The sequence below is a fragment of the Urtica dioica genome, chromosome 11, assembly GCF_054948205.1.
Source record: "Urtica dioica subsp. dioica isolate 48M chromosome 11, U.dioica_male_clone48M_v1_H2, whole genome shotgun sequence".
In the NCBI taxonomy this organism is placed as follows: Eukaryota; Viridiplantae; Streptophyta; class Magnoliopsida; order Rosales; family Urticaceae; genus Urtica; species Urtica dioica.
This window is the reverse complement of record NC_142766.1, coordinates 9,537,059-9,557,731: the sequence shown is the minus strand read 5'-3', so window position 1 is coordinate 9,557,731 and position 20,673 is coordinate 9,537,059. Positions and strand designations below refer to the sequence as shown.

At 36.8% G+C, this 20,673-nt stretch overlaps 1 protein-coding gene across 1 annotated transcript; it reads left to right on the top strand.

Moving 5' to 3' along the window:
- Positions 1-2,696: 2,696 nt before the first annotated feature.
- Positions 2,697-4,477, top strand: LOC149381087 (protein STRICTOSIDINE SYNTHASE-LIKE 3-like). Its single transcript, XM_089601666.1, has 4 exons — positions 2,697-3,162; positions 3,241-3,516; positions 3,589-3,756; positions 3,845-4,477. Exons 1-4 carry the CDS (start codon positions 2,828-2,830, stop codon positions 4,245-4,247), a joined length of 1,182 nt encoding a protein of 393 aa, XP_089457792.1. The 5' UTR covers positions 2,697-2,827; the 3' UTR covers positions 4,248-4,477.
- Positions 4,478-20,673: the final 16,196 nt, after the last annotated feature.

Genomic DNA, 20,673 nt, shown 5'->3' with positions numbered 1-20,673 from the left:
GATGAAAAGTAAGTTATCAAATGACGGTAGACGTGTCAATTTCTCAATATTATAACTAAACTAACCATATCATTTTATCTCTATTAAATTTATAAAAAAAAAATCTTTGTTTTCGGAAATAGAATTTACAAAGTTAATTTTGTGAAATTTTATAAGTAAGTTTTCATAACTTTTTTTTTTCATATGTATGTGATTAGTGTTTTATAGGTTAAATATTTATAAGTGAAATACTGTTTTTTGAATTTCTACAATAAATGAGAAATCTCTTTGTTCCATGGGAAAAATGAATTTGATGTAGATATTTTTTTCCTAAAATATATGTATTTAATCCATTTTGATTAACATGAAAAGGATAAATCTATTAACTATATCATAAGTAAGAATGAGTTTCTTACTGTCCATAAGGGGAGCTAATAAAAATTCGCCAAATGTCACAAAGCTTTGCAACACAAAAAATAGAAGTCACAAAGCTGAAGAGGAAACTAGACAAATTTGAACCTCGACAATGTCAACTCATTGATAAGACTGAGTAATAAATATATGACACCGATTAGCTTATGAAGAACTGAAAGAAGAAAAAAATATCGGTTTGGGTTTTCTTTCTTCAGCATCATCTCCATCGAACTCATTTGGGAGTTTGCCTATTTAGTGGGACCCATAATGCACAATGTATAAAGCAACAACAGATTCATTTTTGGGCAATCCACATCAACCTATAACATTTTCGTTTGAGTTGCTCTTACAACTTCATTCGACAAGCATGATCTTTAGTTTTATTTTGATATTGTCACCGTTTTTTAAAAAAATAGTAATTATATAATATTTTTTCAATAGTTTTTTTTTTTTAATTTTTTAACTGTTTATTCATTCTTTTAATGATTCAACTCAATTTAAATAGAATCGAAAGTGTCTATAACATACTTATAAATATCGATAAAACATATAAAAAAAAAACGAAAACTTTCACTTGTTTCCAATTTTCATGTTTTTTTTTCAGGTTTCCATTTTCATAAACTTTGCCCCGGGACGTCCATAATTCTTTTTCGTCACCGGGACAACTCAGCCCATGGAATTGACGTAATTTTTCTGTATGTTTTGTTGGAATAAAGTTAATAAATTTTAATTATTAACATGTGTATGGCTGATTTGTGGCAACAATTTGAGTGAGTTCCACTCATCGGAATTGAATAATTCCAAGTGATACGGATTCCTCGTAACGAGGGCTATAAAATTGAATATTTGGTTGCCAAAATCGGACTTAAGGTGAATGAGAAAGTGACGAGCTGAACTGGACGAAGTGACGAGGTCAACTGGACGAAGTGACTAAGTCATTCCAGCTCGACTGGGCGAGGTCGACTGGACAAAGTGACGAAGTCATTCCAGCTCGACTGGACGAGCTCGACTGGGCGAAGTGTCGAAGTCATTCCAGCTCGACTGGACGAGCTCGACTAGACGAGCTCGACCGGACGAAGTACCGAAGTGTACGTTTGAGAATGAAAGCCAACAGTTGTATGCTTCTATTCAATGGTTTTTGATCTTTAAGTGCGCATTATGGCTGTGGATTAATGCCATTAAGGCTGGAAAAACTGAAAACGTTACATGGACGGTTCGCATGGTTTGAATACAAAAACGGTGTGTTAAATGGTTGTAATAGCCTGAGTTTAATGCCTTTAAGGCTGGACGTTTTTGAACTTCAAACCGACGTAGCCTTGGCCTATATAAAGAGGCATCAACTCTCATTCAAAAGACAAATGAATTCCTTATTTTCCCCACTGTTCCCGAGCTCTCTCTTCCCCAAAAATTCTTTTCTTTTTGCTTCGTCTTGGTGATAGTTTCGCACAGGTCCTAGTTCGCCGAGAGTCAAGTGTATCGATGCTAAGCTTGCCTCTGCTAGTCGTTGTATCCTGGGAGGCTTTCGCTCAAGTTCCAGCATTCGTGGGAGAGCGATAAAAAGCTTCAAGGAGACCGTTCAACGGGCCTCGACTATTTTTCCCGTTTTGTTTTCCGGTTTTAAGGTTTAGGAGGTTTATTTGTAACCTTTTTACGTGTATTTTCTTCCATGCAATTTGTCTTATTTTTTCCGTCAATATTAATACAATATTGCTAACATGTTTGTACTGTATGCATTGAATTGTTGCTCAATACAAAAAAGTCAAAAAAATATTTGTAAGACAATTTAACTAAAAATCAAATTAAATTTGGAAGAACTATATAAAATCGAAAACAGTGATGAAATTTATTTACCATGAGTGGATGGTAGCTCAATACGAAATACTTATACTACTACACAAGAAGTTGAATGAGAGAGACATTAGAAAACGGAAGCAAAATTGGATATATTCATAAGTTAAAATTTTAGTCTAATTATTTAATAAGTAAAAAAATAATTTAAATTAAGATAAATTGCATTCGACATATTAGATGAGACATAAATACGAATTAAACTATTTTCTTGATATTGGAATAATTAAAGTACGGTTTTAATTGAGGGTAATTATAGTATTATACAACTATTTGATATTATAAATTTTATTTTTTTATGTATCCGTATCCGGATAAGTCACATGCAATCTTGCATTATCTAGTTCAACAACCAACCTTTCGCAGACGATATTTAATGAAATGACAATAAATTAGAAGAAGAAAAAGAAAATAGTTCAAACATAAATTGCCTTCAAGTTTACCTGCCTGCCTTCCTTCCCCCGGAAAGAAACGTGCAAACCTACTTCTTAACAAACACTTCACGTGCGCCACCATAAAAATCACAATATTATAATACTCGCACCCACAGAGAGGCAAAAGTAAAACCAGTGTAACTCGTGATTCCATGGCGATGACGGTCGGCAGAGTGATCGGCGCGGCGTCGCTCCTTCTGGCGCTGTACTGCGCCACCGACCCCCTCGGCCACAGCGCCATCTCCGACTTCCCCGGCTTCGAGACCCACCGCGTGGACCTCTCGCCCTGGTCCGATCTCCCCACCGAGAGGGACGCTCAAAACTTGCTCCAGAGATCGGAGATCAGGTTCCTGAACCAGGTTCAGGGCCCGGAGAGCATCGTCTTCGACTCCCTCGGCAGAGGGCCCTACACCGGCGTCGCCGACGGCAGGGTTCTCTTCTGGGACGGTCTCTCTTGGACCGATTTCGCAGTCACTTCCTCCAACAGGTCTCTCTCGCTCTCTTTGTTTCCTTTTTGGCCATGGTTTTGATGTGTTGTGCTTGTGTTGGGGGTTACTGATGAAAGGTCAGGGAAGTGTGATCCTAAGCCATCGGCGATGAGCTACCTAGCGAACGAGCACATATGTGGCCGCCCTTTGGGGCTGAGGTTCGACAAGAACACGGGCGATATGTACATCGCCGACGCTTATCTCGGCCTCTTCAAGGTGGGCCCCGAAGGCGGCCTCGCCACGCTCCTCACCGACCAAGTCCACGGAGCTCCGCTGCGATTCACCAACGACCTCGACGTCGATGACCAAGGCAACATCTATTTCACCGACAGCAGTACTCAGTTCCAGAGGAGGTAAAACCCCCTTCATTGACTCAACGATTCCGAATCTCTCGTGACGGTTTATTCCTTTTTTCCCCGACCCAGGAACTTCTTGCAGCTGATTTTCGCCGGGGAAGACAGCGGGAGGGTTCTGAAATACGACCCGAAGACGAAGGAGACCACAGTGCTGGTCGAGAACGTCCATTTCGCCAACGGCCTTTCCCTCAGCAAAGACGGGTCCTTCTTTCTTTTCTGCGACGGCGCTGTCGGAAGGTACGAAAACATAGTGTATGTAGTAGTAGAGATAGAGAGACCATAATTTAGAATATAAGAAGGACAAAAAAACCCCGCCCCCACGCAGGCTGCGCAAGTACTGGTTGAAAGGGGAAAAAGCGGGGACCACTGAGGTATTTGCGATCCTGCCGGGGTTTCCGGACAACGTGAGGACGAACGAGAAGGGGGAGTTCTGGGTGGCGATCCACAGCCGGAGGACGACGTTCAGCTACGTGACGGGGCTCTACCCGAGCCTGAGGAAGTTCCTTCTCAAGCTCCCGATATCGGCCAAGATCCACTACTTGCTCCACATCGGGGGACGGCAGCACGCGGTGGTGATCAAGTACAGCCCCGAGGGCAAGATTGTGCAGATACTCGAGGACTCTCACGGCAAGGTTGTCAGGGCCGTCAGCGAAGTCGAGGAGAGGGACGGCAAGCTCTGGCTCGGGAGTGTCCTCATGCCTTTCATCGCAGTCTACAACTTGGAATAATGTTATTTCTACTCTATTTAATTGGTGCCTTTGCTCCTTCTACTTTGGATTTCTCAAGGAGTTGGTGTTGTTGGTGTTGTTTAAAGAACCTTCGAATTTCAGCTCCGACGGATACAGGATGTAGACAGACACTTGTACGGTGTGGTATAAGCTTGTTTGGCCAATGAGCTATTATTCAACAATAAAACTATGTAGCAAAAAAAAAAAAAAAAATAGAAATGTCCATACCAGACTATGATTCTAAGAGTTTCATCCTTTTTTTTTTTAAATATTTTTGGACCTCAGTTTGGAAATGGAGTAAAATTATCGCTACACAAATTAGGAACTATTTTGAGTATTCCATATAATGAATTTAAAGTGGCACACCCACACGTAAGAAAATGAAGAGTAGGGATAGTAGTAGATGTTGTTTGAAACATGTGATGTGAATTTATAAAAATTAATCAAAATTATTAGCGTGCGGAAATATAAAAAAAAAAATTCCAAATCAATATTTAAACAAACTATGTAAGAGCATGCAAACATAATCTAAGGCACAACTGTAGCTCAGAAATTAAATGACATTACCACAATATATGATCAAAGTGAATTTAAGTATATGTGAAATCAATTGTTGAAGTAGAATTGAAGTTGATTTCGAGCCTAAATTGAGATTGGAAACAAATATTAGCATGCTTTTCCTTTTACCAAAATAAAAATAACTGAAGCATTTGGCACAATTTAGTTGGGGAAATTTACATGAATATTATCATTTTAACACCACTTCACCAAAATCAAACATAACGTAAATATTTACGGATTTATGTAAAAGTACTTTTTTATTTTTTATTTTATTTAAGTCCCTCTATTTTTCTCCTCACATTCGAAGTCTCGAGATAAACCACTTTTGCCATAAAAAAAATGTCTCTCGCCTTTTGTTTTTCTTTCAATTCTGCCCTTCTCTCCTCACTCGCAATCCGTAACATTTTTTTTCTTCACTTCTCTAGTCCCAGAACCATAAATGACAACCGACAAAAAACTTCGACTACGCCGATTCGTAAAAGCCCGATGACAAGTTCAGCGAACACCTCTTCAACACTGATAAAAAAAAGTCCGCGACGATGGCACCCAAACATGCATTGTAGTCTATATAACGCCCGAAGAATGAAGAGCTCCGATTCTTTGTCATGGTATGACGATTTTAACGCCTTTAGGTTTAAAATGAAGTCGGAGCCCAAAACCGATCCTCAATTGCAGCAAAAGTGCATTTTAACATACGACTTTTTTGGATAATCAATTATAAATTGATTTTGGAGTATAAATTAGTCGAGACATTGAAGTGTTTGTCAATAAATATATTATTTTTTAATAAAAATTTAAAATTGAAATATTATTACTTAGGTAAATTGAAAAAAAAAACTATATGTTGTCTAGATACCGTTATTTTTTATTTTTCTTACCTAAAAATAAATTTAAAGTAAATAACTACCGGATAGGGAGAGATACCTATAGTTTAAGACTATCTTCTATATTGGATACATTCGCTAAGGGCTTCTCCAACGTAGCCCACAAAACTTAAAAAATGAGGGTCTGCTTGTCTCCAACCCAACCCGTATATCCTTAAAATGAGGGTGTGGTATAGTGTACCCTCAAATTTGAGGGTGCACTGTAGCACCTAATTTTTTTTTTAGTCCTCATTTTTTGTATGGATTTTTAAAATTGACCCCGTTTTTCAAAGTTTAGTAAAATATTTTATTTTTTGGTACAAAAAATAAAATATTTTAAATAGATCTTTTTTATTCAATAAATTGAAATATTTTACTACTTGATCAATAAAAAAAAAAGAAAAATTAGTCGAACTAAGCCACCTGAAACGTTGAAATTGTAATCTAGCCAACGTTTCGTCCAAATTTTCACTCTAGCAAAAAATGATGACGTGTCTTAATTATGTAAGATGTTAATTACTATAATATCCACTACTAGAATTTGCTTACAAAACTTGTAGCCCACGTTTGATCAACCAATTTTTTTGAAGTTAATACACGTGTATATATTTAGAATTTTAAAAAATTCTATATTTGACAAAGTTTGTTATTGAGCATTTTCTTATTTCTTTCTAATTTTTTGTTAATCTCCGTTGCTTTGTTAATTTCTGTTAATTATGGTAAATTTACATATGTGCAGGTAGAGGTCGATGGTATTACAATTGCTATTTCTTTCATTTCCTTTAATACGCATTTAATACGGTGTTATTCACAAGCCGATCAAATTTTCAATACGAATTTTCGAAGTTAATACACATGTATATATTTAGAATTTTGAAAAAATTTCTATATTTGGAAAAGTTGGTTATTGAGCGTTTGTTTCTTTCTAATTTTTTGTTAATCTCCGCTGTTTTGTTAATTTCAATTAATTTCCGTTTATTTTACGCACGATAAACTTCGGCTGGCTGAAACATTGGCTAATATTTGGTTTCTATGATTTATGTTACATAAGGGTATTTTCGATATTTTCTAGCCGTTTATTTCTGTAAATGGCTAGATTACAAAATTTACCAAACGTTGGCTACATCCTTAAAACCATGTTTGAAATTAACTACGTTGCTAGATTACCCTAAAAAAAGCATAACACACATGCTATTAATATTAAAATTTAAATTAACAAACTAAAAAAAAGAGTACAATACTAAATTACATTAACACCCAAAATTATAAAATAAAATTACATTAATACTCAAACTTGACACAAATTAAAATAAAAGAAAATTAAAATCACAATAGTAGATGAGTACGAGACAACATTAAAACCGACTAATACTATAACAATAAAAGCAGTTACAAAATACTTCATAATATATTAGAACCGAATAATACTCTGGTAAATCAGACCATGAACCTCCAATGTCACTAAAAAAATTGGCCATAATAATTAGGCGCAACTCGAGGTTGTTGTCGTTGTTGCTGCTGAGTTCTCTTTTGTATGATTCTTGCTTGCTCGGATCGAATAAACTCACGTGTGTTAGGATCAGTGATGGAATTCAAATCTCTTAACAAAATTTTATTTTCCTCCTCACTTTCTTTTAGGGCAAATTTTTTGTTTGATTTTGTAAACGTTGTTGAGCCATCTCATAATTTTTGCCCCTACTTAATGAACTTTCTTTTAATTTCAAATTATTAAGGGATGAATTATTATCTTGGACCATTTTTCTTTTTAATTTTGCTTTCTTAATCCCTATAGGACGTTCAGATGAATTTTCACCACCATCGTCACTACTTAAATTGATTGAAAATGAAGATAAAACTGGAGATTGCGGTGTTGGAGACTCAGGCGTATGGCTCCCAACAGTACGAGTATTTTGTCTTGAAGAAGCTGGAATACCAATGTTGACATTGTCTGTGAACTTTGGAATATCCTTCAAAGCCATACATGATCAAATTTAAAACCTTTTTTAAGCTTTGGATCTTGCACCAATAACATCTTTGCTTTGTCCATCTGCAAAATTTATTTGGCCAATATAATGTTTATATATACATGTGTATAGACATATATAAATAGGAAATGAAAATAATATATACATAAACATTTATATATATATATATATGCATTGAATTTGTACTCACAATATCTTGTTCGGATGCCCCACTTGGATGCATAGTTTCCACCTAGATCATATAACTCTTTAACTTCCTAATTGCATAAAGAATAACACCCATCCTGCCTTGACAAGATCTATCACTTCTACTTTCTCAGCTCTCTCATTTTTGTTCATTGTAATTTTTTCAACTTTTTTCCAGAAGTTTTTTCTGGACTGGTTTATGCCTACGATTGGGTCTTGTGATATTTTTAAATACACATGACATAACAATACATGTTCTTGATTATCGAATGATGTACCACGAGATAAATACATTTTTTTTAGAAGATGGGGTAGTTGGAAGTGTGAAGAATTGATATCAAAGTTTGCTATTTATAGACAATTTAAAGTTACAATCCTAGGGATAGATGTAATCTGATGAATGTCCAAGATACAACTTCGAAGATTTTTCTTATCTAGAATGTTGGATAAGGGTATATTGAATAAAGTAAGGGTAATTAAGTTAAATGGCCTCCCGAAATAAGCAATTTTTTTTAGCCCACCTTTCGTTAATATGCTGTAAATAGTCAGTGTCATTTATTTACAGCAGACGAAATGATGCATATGTCCAGCAGTTTCCCGCCCAAGAAATATATACATTTAATTAAAAAAATAAATCAGATTTCGGCATTAACTACTCGCGCGGATTTCGAGGGATATTCATTTAAACCAAATTAAAACCACCACAAGTAACCGAACGAAACATAATCCAAAAGGAAAAAAAATGCATAAATAATTGGCTGCGATCACTCTCTCCACAACCCACCCTCCCCTCCGAAGCCACCACACCACTCCATCAACACCCTCATCCTTCTCTCTCCGCCTCCTCGCTGCCTATTGGAATTGATCTAGGGTTTAAGAAAAAGATTAAACGCTTCGGGAAGCGGCAGAATTTAAAAAAATTTCTTTTCAAGTAAAAACAGTTTTTACTAACCTAGACAAAGAAGCAAGTACATGTAATTAAAAACCAATATGAGCTAAGAGTTTACTAACCTTTCTTGAAGCTTGAACTTTGAAGAAGCTTTTGGAAAGTTTTCAACGCTCGTCTCCCCTCGCAGCACGTCTCTCTTCCTTTCCTCGGCACCTCGAACAACCACGAAAGTTTTTATCACTAAATCACTCGAAATAAAGGAATTAGTGAGTGGACACTTTTAAACACTACGACTTAAGAACAAGTCTTGAAGTCGCAGAGCTAAACACTAGGTCAAGTGAGGACCTAGGTGCCAAAACAAGAAAAATCGAAAATAAACTAGAGAGAGAGAGGATTTCGGCCACAAGTTCTAGAGAGAGAGTCTCTCAAATCTCTTAAACTTGGATGAATGAAATGTGAGGAAATGAGGCTCCTATTTATAGGAGAGGTCTCACATTCAATAAGGTAGTTTCCTCTTCTATAGAATATCACATATTCATGAGCCAATTTCCTCTTTTTCCCTTTGAGACACTCGGCCAACACAAGGCTTCTAGAAGCCTTGATTTGTTTCCTATTTTGTTCAAGGCTTGCCTTTTCTCTCAACATGGCCGATTCCCTTATGCATGCATATGCAAATTTGTTTCCTCTTTTTCTTTAGGCAAGTATCTTGATACATTTATGCACAAAATAATCTCTCCTATTTCTCTATAGGGTAGGCGCCCAAGTCTCTCTAGAAGGGGCTTCTAGAAGCTTCTTCATTTGTTCATGACAACATGAGAAAGGCCCATTAAGAATTTTCAATAAAATTCTTATGAAATGAAATTAATCCACAAGGCCCAATAAGACTAGTATTGGCCGAGTGATGCATGTCATCAAATGACCTTGTCAAAAAATTTATTGACATTCATTTCATCCTATGTCTCAAAAGACAAAAATACCCTTTTAACTATTTTCGTTCTTGTTTTGACTTAGCTTCCAGTTTAACCATTCCTATCGATGTGATTCGTGACAGTGACCTCATGGACCCAAATGAACAAAGCTTGAGCTAAACACTTGGACTCAAAAGTTCACAAACCTTTTCCAAGTTTAGATTAATGCCAACTGACTCCACTAAAGAGCTGACACTGAAAATCTCTCGGTTCAAATGAATTTATTTTCTACTCAAGAATTCAACCTAATTATGATGAGCGGATCCACTGAATATTATCTATGTTTACCCTTCATGAATGTCATCAGCTAGTCGGGATTTACTAAATTACCATTTTACCCTTCTAGCTGTTATTTCCTCAACTCCTTTGTCGCTTGTGAATAAGTTAGAAACAATGTATTGACGAGGAGCTAACAAGTCACATTGTTTCATCCAAAAGAGTCAGGACTCAATTTGGACACTGGTCAGTTCATTTATTCACACTCCAAGGAACAAAGCATGAGGTGACATACATTGCATTTCAGCAATCTTGTACATGAATTCCATATCTATGAGAACTTCACAAAGTTACTCATGACATACTCACAACTTAGTACTTCACCAATAGGCCCTGTTCGGAATCACATAGTGAGTCCGAACTCTGACTTTCTCAAATGAGAATACTAAGGTGTGAAATGGCATGTCTCATTTCAGGATTAAGGTAAGCATGATGCAATTCATACATAGTGACTTCGAGACATAAGAGGTTAAATGGTTTGTTCTTATCTTGTCTCTAGAAGTGCACTGGTCAATTCAGTACCTTCGGAAGATACCTAGAAGAACTATAGAGTCTCCAACTCTCAATGCCTCATAACCAGACATCATAGATTCTTCTAACAATCGTACTGAGGTCAATAGTCCTTTGACCCTAAGATTGCGAATATATCGTTTTAAGCAAACTACGAAGAGTTTGTTCATGCAAATCTATATTTGTCTCTTCGTAAGTTGTTAAGTTTGTTTATGGACTAAAAGACTAAGGTTTTATCATAAAGCTTCAAACAAAGAAAGAATGAATAAACGTTTCAACTTTATTAATGAATGAATAAGCAATTACAAGAAATAGTCTTCATGAGACTTTATTACATCAGATGTACAAAATAAAGATTACAACTCTTCTTGTGGGCACCATTGACAACAAACTCCCACTTGACTCAAAGAAGATGTGTGTAGTCTTTCATGCCTAATCCCTCACGATGTTGGTCGAAGACCTTGTTCGCTAGGGCCTTGGTGAATGGATCTGCTAGGTTGTCCACCGTTGAGATCTTCTTCACTTCCACGTCTCCGCGCTGCACGATCTCTTGAATCAAATGGTATTTCCTCTCAATATGTTTAGAGCGCTTATGGCTTCTAGGTTCCTTTGAGTTAGCGACAGCCCCACTATTATCACAATAAAGGGTCATGGGGTCGTCGACGTTTGGAACAACTTCCAAATACTTAAGGAATTTTCTAAGCCATACAACCTCTTTGGATGCTTCACAAGCAGCCACATATTCTGCTTCCATTGTGGAGTCAGCAATGCAAGATTGCTTAATACTTCTCCACACAACAGCTCCACCATTAAGGATGAACACAGATCCCGAAGTGGATTTCCTGGAATCCTTATCCGCTTGAAAATCGGAGTCAGTATATCCCGTCATAGTCAGGTCAGTACCTGAGTATGTAAGCATTAAGTTCCTAGTTCTTCGAAGATACTTAAGAACATGCTTAATAGCAATCCAGTGCTCGGGTCCAGGGTTGGATTGGAAACGGCTAACTACGCCAACGGCGAAACAGATGTCAGGTCTAGTGCAAAGCATAGCATACATAAGGCTTCCTACGGCAGAGGCGTAAGGAATTTTCCTCATGTCTTCAATCTCTTGTGCAGTCTTGGGAGACTGGTCCTTAGAGAGTGAAACTCCATGCCTAAATGGTGTTTGGCCCTTCTTGGAGTCTTGCATCGAGAAGCGATCCATTATCTTATCAATATAAGATGCTTGAGAGAGTGACAGGGTCCGGTTTTTCCTATCTCGAAAGATTTGGATCCCCAGAATGTACGCGGCTTCTCCTAGATCCTTCATATCGAATTGCTTTCCCAGCCAGACCTTAACCTCAGATAACTTACCCACGTCATTACCAATGAGTAGTATATCATCGACATATAGTACCAGAAACACAACTTTACCTTCGTGTATTAACTTGTAAACACAAGGCTCATCTATTGACTGTTCAAAGCCAAAGCTCTTTACAGTTTCATCGAATATAATATTCCATGACCTAGATGCTTGCTTTAATCCATAAATGGACTTAAGCAACTCACAAACCTTGGTCTCTTGACCTTCTTCCACGAAACCGTCTGGTTGAGCCATGTAAATGCGCTCGTCAAGATTGCCATTCAGAAAGGCTGTCTTGACATCCATTTGCCAGATCTCATAGTCGAGAGCTGCAGCTATGGATAGGAGTATGCGGATGGATTTAAGCATCGCGACTGGCGAGAAGGTTTCTTCATATTCAATCCCTTCTTGTTGGGTATAACCCTTCGCCACAAGTCGTGCTTTGAACGTCTCGACGTTCCCATCAGGACCCATTTTCTTCTTGTATATCCACTTACACCCTACGGGTTTAATCCCTTCGGGAAGGTCTACAAGTTTCCAGACTTTGTTGACATACATCGAGTGCATTTCAACTTTCATGGCGTCAAGCCAAAGGTTTGATTCAGAACAAGCCATCGCTTGGCTATAGGAAACAGGATCATCCATGTCAGAGACGGCTACAAGATAGTCTCCATAAGACATGTACCTGTCAGGCTTTTGAGTAGCCCTCCCACTACATCTAAGTACTACTTGACGAGATTCTGATGAGTTAGGTTGTGTTTCAGTTGGGGTAAGAACAGTTCTTACAGATGAGGTAGAAGCTTCCTCAACCAACTTTTCTTCAAGCACAATTTTGCTTCTAGGTTTTGCATCCTTCATAAAGTCCTCCTCAAGGAAACGAGCATTCGTGCTAACGAAAGTCTTATCGTCCTCGGGACTATAGAAAGTAAAACATTTGGTTTCCTTTGGATATCCCACAAACAGGCACAATTCTGACCTACTAGCCAACTTGCTAGTCTTTTGCCTCAGCACGTGTGCAGGGCAACCCCAAATTCGGATGCGGCCAAGATTCACTTTACGGCCAGTCCATCGTTCATAAGGAGTACCAGGAACCGTTTTGGATGGAACTTGGTTCAGAATATAGGCGGCTGTTTCAAGGGCATATCCCCAAAAGGAAATAGGGAGTGATGAGTAACTCATCATTGATCTAACCATCTCCATAAGAGTTCGGTTTCTTCTCTCTGACACTCCGTTTTGTTGAGGTGTGCCAGGTGCGGTAAGCTGAGAAGCGATACCTTCTTCTTTAAGAAAGTCATCGAACTCTCCAGACATATACTCACCACCTCGATCAGATCGAAGGGTTTTGATCACTTTGCCAGTTTGCTTTTCGCTAAAGCCCTAAAGACCTTAAATACGTTAAAGGTCTCGGATTTGTGTTTGAGCAAATAGACAAACCCATATCGTGAGTAATCATCGGTGAAGGTAACGAAGTATTCGTATCCTCCACGTGCCTGTTGGTTGAGCGGACCACATACATCAGAATGTACTAGTTCCAGCAACTCAGTGGCTCTTCGACCCTTATCAGAGAAAGGTCGCTTAGTCATTTTTCCTTCTATGCAGGATTCACAAGTAGGTAGTGAACCTATTGCAGAGGCTTGGAGTGGACCATCCCTCACAAGTCTCTTAATCCTTTCTAGACTGATATGCCAAGTCTTAAGTGCCATAGGTGTGTTGATTTTGTTAGATCGGAGGATTCAGAAAGTTTGATCCTCTTTGGCTCCCTAATTAGATCATTATCTATTTCGGTGTCTAAAAGAGAAGGTTGAGTGAGATAGATGTAGAAAAGAGCATTCTTCATACATGCATCAGTGACAAAAGAATTATCAGGAAATGAAATACGAATTCCATTCTTAATGAACTTTAAACAATAATCTTGCTCACGAAGACGAGCAACGTATATTAAGTTCTTCCCAAAGGTAGGAACAAAATAAACATTATTCAAGTTTAAAGTGCGGTCTTCAAAAGACAGCGTCACGGATCCCACAACCTTTGCAGACACCAGGCTCCCATCACCCCATTTGAAACAGAACTCGCCTTCCTCTAAGCTTTTGGTTTTCTTGAAACCATTCAAGGAACAACAAATATGGTTAGTAGCAACGGAGTCAAGAATCCACGTTGATACATTATCAGCTACTAAGCATGCTTCGGTAACTAGTACAATACTATGTTCCTTTGCTTTGAGATAGGCAGGACAGTTCTTTTTATCGGCCTTGCGAGGTCTCTTCTTAGTTCCAGAGGCGGAGGCTTTTTGCTCAGTAGCATGTGCCTCTCCTTGATTCCTCTTTCTCTTAGTGAGACCTACAGCAGTATGAAGTTCCTTCACAAGCTTGGTAACAGTGTACTCTAGCTTGTTTATGGAGTAGTTCATCTTGGAGGTATCAAGAGATGCGGGGAGAGTTTCTAAGATCATATCCATGACATTCTTCCCATCAATCTCAGATCCCAGGATTTCCATTTTATTTAGAAAACTAATGATCAGTATCATGAAGTCTCCAACAGGAGTCCTAGCCTGCATATGACAGTTCATAAACTGTCGGACTGCTTGTAGCCTTGTTTGACGCATTTGCCCTCCAAACATCTCAAGGAGATTGTAGAGCATGTCAGCGGCAGTCTCGATGTCACGATGTTGCTCTTTCAACATATTGTTCATAGATGCCAAGATATTGCACCTCACAATCTCATCGGATCGAAGCCAGGCCGCTAAGGCGTCATTGTCCTCTTGAGTTGAATCATCATTCGTCAGAGGAGGACACGGGGTGGTGAGTACCCATTTGTGCTTGTTAACGGTAGGTATTATGTCGAGGTTACGTTTCAAATCTAGGTAGTTTTCGTTTTTGAGTTTGATCGAGGAAAGAAAGATTGAGAGATGGTTGAGAGACATATTGCCTATATAAGTTGAAACAAGTTTATGATTAGTCTTTGGTTTAGGATTTAAGTTTGTTTAAGACTTTGATAAAATTCAAAGGTGTTATAAACTAAACGATAATTTACTCCCTCAAGAGAAGGCCGCAAAAAATCTCCATTTATAAGTAAATGACACATCATTAATGCTTAGCCAAGATGTCAATACATCAACTTTGACTAGCCACCTTGTAAATTGGTTTGATCACTCACATCCTTTCGCAGAGCCTCAAGGGAGGATTACTAGGGATTGAGCCTAAGTGTGCAACCAACCACTTAGTCCAAAAGATCAACTTTGAAAAACAATCCCCCAAGGGGAGGCCTTACCATCATCGTCTCACTCTCGGACGTAGCTCATTGAGCAATGATCGAAGCAATAACGCCTTGGAGTACTCCCATTTAAGTGAGGGTCGCAAGAACGGCTCTTAGTCCCACGTTAATTGCTTCTTTCATTAGTGTTGGGGATCGTGGGTTACAAACAACAAGTATAACCCTCCCACTTAGTTTTTGGAGTTGGTTCATCGACTCTTATAAGTTCGGAAACAGATTTCCTAGTTAAAGAGCGACAGAGCGGACAACTAGAAGAGAATCCTAGATCGACATGTTCAGAGCAGTATTAGTGCATAAAGGCACAAGGTACATACTCGATCTTTTCCTATTTTCTATTTCGGGAAAGTGCGTGAGGGAAGTGTGAACTTCAACTCACTCGAACACTTGAAAGTTTGAGATTACACATCTTTTTATTTTTCGGCTTGTCTACAAGGAGACCTCCCATTCAAATTTTCAAGAGCATATAGATTTTGAACATATGTGATATAGATATAGTTTTGAAAAAATTTTGAAAACTTATTTGATTTGGATGACAAAATATTTTCAAGTTCGAAAGTGAAAACGGTTTTTCAAAATTCAAACTAGTTTTGTAAAAACTCAATTTCAATTAATCTTTCAAAAATCAAAACTTTTAATCTTACACATCATGTTTATAATCATATGAAAAACATTTTTTCTCAAGAAAAATTTCTCATTAGAGTTCTATAACTCATGGTAGTGGGGTTTGAAAATCCGGATTTCTAAAAAAAAACTGGAGTTTCAGACAGCCGCGCACCTCGGAGTAAAATCGCCATATCTGGCGGTTCCGATGTCCTTTTGAGCCGAAACTGGTGGCATTGAACAGAGGACAGACAGAGCTTTAATTTGATTCAAGAATCATTAAATTTAGATTTCTGAGCAGAGAGTTATGCCACTTTTAATGCGGGTTTACTCCAGCTCGAAAAAAAAGAAATAATTAAAGCTTGGTCCTTTTTAGGTGCGAAAAAGAATCGAGTGTAACGGAACGTTTTATGAAGGTTGTTTAAAGCTTTTATTTGTGTTTTATTAGCAAGGTAATAACATGATATAAAAGAAATAACAATAAGCATAAAACGAATACGGTAAATAAAAGAAACTAGAAAGACAAGGTAACTAGTCACAAAATTTACCGAAATTTCTCAAACCTTTAAAACACGTTTTTCAATATAAAAAATTAAAAACATTTAGAACTGATTTTAATGTGTTTTAATATCATCACAAACTCATAGAAAATCAACATGATTTTTAATTTAAAGGCATGAGCAATAAATTAAAAAAAAATCTAAGATAACAATTCTAACTTGTCACAAAATTAGTAAACTTTTGAAAACGATTTTCAAGCTCATAATTTTAAAAACATGTACATGCATCTCTTTGACCTTAGCTCTGATACCATTTGTTGGAATTGATCTAGGGTTTAAGAAAAAGATTAAACGCTTCGGGAAGCGGCGGAATTTTAAAAAATTTCTTTTCAAGTAAAAACAGTTTTTACTAACCTAGACAAAGAAGCAAGTACATGTAATTAAAAACCAATATGAGCTAAGAGTTTACTAACCTTTCTTGAAGCTTGAACTTTGAAGAAGCTTTTGGAAAGTTTGCAACACTCGTCTCCCCTCGCAGCACGTCTCTCTTCCTTTCCTCGGCACCTCGAGCAACCACGAAAGTTTCTATCACTAAATCACTCGAAATAAAGGAATTAGTGAGTGGGCACTTTTAAACACTACGACTTAAGAACAAGTCTTGAAGTCGCAGAGCTAAACACTAGGTCAAGTGAGGACCTAGGTGCCAAAACAAGAAAAATCAAAAATAAACTAGAGAGAGAGAGAGGATTTCGGCCACAAGTTCTAGAGAGAGAGTCTCTCAAATCTCTTAAACTTGGATGAATGAAATGTGAGGAAATGAGGCTCCTATTTATAGGAGAGGTCTCACCTTCAATAAGGTAGTTTCCTCTTCTATAGAATATCACCTATTCATGAGCCAATTTCCTCTTTTTCCCTTTGAGACACTCGGCCAACACAAGGCTTCTAGAAGCCTTGATTTGTTTCCTATTTTGTTCAAGGCTTGCCTTTTCTCTCAACATGGCCGATTCCCTTATGCATGCATATGCAAATTTGTTTCCTTTTTTTCTTTAGGCAAGTATCTTGATACATTTATGCACAAAATAATCTCTCCTATTTCTCTATAGGGTAGGCGCCCAAGTCTCTCTAGAAGGGGCTTCTAGAAGCTTCTTCATTTGTTCATGACAACATGAGAAAGACCCATTAAGAATTTTCAATAAAATTCTTATGAAATGAAATTAATCCACAAGGCCCAATAAGACTAGTATTGGCCGAGTGATGCATGCCATCAAATGACCTTGTCAAAAAATTTATTGACATTCATTTCATCCTATGTCTCAAAAGACAAAAATAACCTTTTAACTATTTTCGTTCTTGTTTTGACTTAGCTTCCAGTTTAACTATTCCTATCGATGTGATTCGTGACAGTGACCTCATGGACCCAAATGAACAAAGCTTGAGCTAAACACTTGGACTCAAAAGTTCACAAACCTTTTCCAAGTTTAGCTTAATGCCAACTGACTACACTAAAGAGCTGACACTGAAAATCTCTCGGTTCAAATGAATTTATTTTCTACTCAAGAATTCGACCTAATTATGATGAGCGGATCCACTGAATATTATCTATGTTTACCCTTCATGAATGTCATCAGGTAGTCGGGATTTACTAAATTACCATTTTACCATTCTAGCTGTTATTTCCTCAACTCCTTTGTCGCTTGTGAATAAGTTAGAAACAATGTATTGACGAGGAGCTAATAAGTCACATTGTTTCATCCAAAAGAGTCATGACTCAATTTGGACACTGGCAGTTCATTTATTCACACTCCAAGGAATAAAGCGTGAGGTGACATACATTGCATTTCAGCAATCTTGTACATGAATTCCATATCTATGAGAACTTCACAAAGTTACTCATGACATACTCACAACTTAGTACTTCATCAATAGGCCCTGTTCGGAATCACATAGTGAGTCCGAACTCTGACTTTCTCAAATGAGAATACTAAGGTGTGAAATGGCATGTCTCATTTCAGGATTAAGGTAAGCATGATGCAATTCATACATAGTGACTTCGAGACATAAGAGGTTAAATGGTTTGTTCTTATCTTGTCTCTAGAAGTGCACTGGTCAATTCAGTACCTTCGGAAGATACCTAGAAGAACTATAGAGTCTCCAACTCTCAATGCCTCATAACCAGACATCATAGATTCTTCTAACAATCGTACTGAGGTCAATAGTCCTTTGACCCTAAGATTGCGAATATATCGTTTTAAGCAAACTACGAAGAGTTTGTTCATGCAAATCTACATTTGTCTCTTCGTAAGTTGTTAAGTTTGTTTATGGACTAAAAGACTAAGGTTTTATCATAAAGCTTCAAACAAAGAAAGAATGAATGAACGTTTCAACTTTATTAATGAATGAATAGGCAATTACAAGCAAGAGTCTTCATGAGACTTTATTACATCAAATGTACAAAATAAAGATTACAACTCTTCTTGTGGGCACCATTGACAACACTGCCGTCATCCTCGCTGACGACGATGACGAAGACGACGGAGAAGAACAAATCTCCGGCGAAGGAGAGAGTTGCGCGTACTCGCAGCCGATCATAGTCCAGGATGTGATCTGGAACCTCGCTTTCATCCTCGTCTCGTTCTTCGTGCTCTTCTCGACGTTCCTCGAGAAGAATGGGCGCCGGCTTGGAACTTCGCGTGGGCCCGCCCGTCGTCCACGCTGAGAGGCAGATCTACCACGAAGAATAGCCTCGTCGCCGGGAAAAACTCCGACGCCACTCACTTCGTCCTCCTCTCCGAGATTTGCGTCCAAAAGTCCCGATCAGAATCATGGACTCCGCGAAGAACTGTTTTTTTTTTTGTTGTTGCCCACATTTTGATTTAAGCTTCGGTTTAGGTTGGCTTGGCTTGGGATAAATGTTGGATTACAGTGACAGTGTTGTTGTTGGATTACAGTTACAGTATGTTCGTGTAAATAGAAAACATATTTACAGTATGTTCGTGTAAATACGAAGCATATTTACAGTATATTCATTGTAAATACAAAGCATATTTACAGTATATTCACTGTAAATACAAAACATATTTACAGTATATTCGTGTAAATAAACTGAAAAAAATTTTGGAAATATTTTGGGCATGAAAATTCTGGAAATTATGAATATAAGGAAGACAAAAATAATATCAATAAATGAAGAATATATTTACAGATTTTATCCATATAAATTGTCACGAAAATAGATACTAATTACCTAAAGTCAACGCTAAAAACTTCCAAATACATAACAATAAATGGGCTATTAACTTTCAAAATCTGCAGGAAATTTCAAATTTCAAATTTGAAAATTTCTCTATTCGGTTTCATTATTTGATTCGAAATTTGAAAAAAAAAACTGCCTAATTAAAAAAAATCTGTGAATTAAATAAGGGCAAAAGTGTAAACCTAATTTAATTAACAAGCTGCCACGTAAGCAATATGGCTATTTTAGGTTTTTAATGTATGTTTTATAATTATTCGTGTGTAACTTTATGCTTTCATGTATGTGTTATTATTATTTACATGTAACTTTAAGTTATGTCTGTTTTATTATTATTTATGGAAGTGTTATATTATCAATAAATTTTTTTTTGGAAGTGTTATATTAATATAATGTTCATTTTATAATATAATATTAAATAAAAAAAATTATAATTTGTTAATTTTATAATATAATAAATAATTTTATTACATCATGTATGTTGATTCTATATATAGATATATTATACTTTGTTAGAGTATAGCAATGCTTAATAATATTAAGGATAAATTATATTATTGCTCCCTCAACTATGACGTCGATAACGTTTCACCCCCTTAATTTTAAAATCGTACATGACAGATCTTAAAATCCTACATCGCAACAAATTTAGTCCTTCTGTTAAAATTTACTTGACGGTGTGAAATATTAAGGCTAAAGAAGAATTTTTTTTTTTTGTTTTTTTATTATTATTCTGGTTATATATAAATAATAAATAATCAATAATCAAATATTGTTGTTTATGCATATATAAATAATTTACATCATGTATGTTGATTTTATATATAGATATATTATACTCTGTCCATGTTTTAACAGAAGGACTAAATTTGTTGCGATGTAGAATTTTAAGATCTGTCATGTACGATTTTAGAATTAAGGCTAAAGAAGTATTTTTTTTTTTGTTTTTTTTTATTATTATTCTGGTTATATATAAATAATAAATAATCAATAATCAAATATTTTTATTAGTATATCTCTGTCCATGTTTTCATGATATACACAAAAAAGCATATTTATACATATGCATAAACAACACACATACACATTTTTTTTTTTAAAAAATCGGTAAATCCACACAAACACACACATACATATTCTTTTCAAGAAAGACCAGCGTTTAGCTTTTAGCATATGTGATTCACACATCTCTTTGTATATCTCTCTAGTCATCAAATCTTTCCAAT

What these genes read in the sequence shown, in the direction of transcription:
- LOC149381087 (XM_089601666.1), top strand. Translation starts at nt 2,828, where the DNA reads ATGGCGATGACGGTCGGCAGAGTGATCGGCGCGGCGTCGCTCCTTCTG. An exon ending in GCAGTCACTTCCTCCAACAG is followed by an intron (nt 3,163 to 3,240) that starts GTCTCTCTCGCT and finishes TACTGATGAAAG; the next exon opens with GTCAGGGAAGTGTGATCCTA. An exon ending in TGCGACGGCGCTGTCGGAAG is followed by an intron (nt 3,757 to 3,844) that starts GTACGAAAACAT and finishes GCCCCCACGCAG; the next exon opens with GCTGCGCAAGTACTGGTTGA.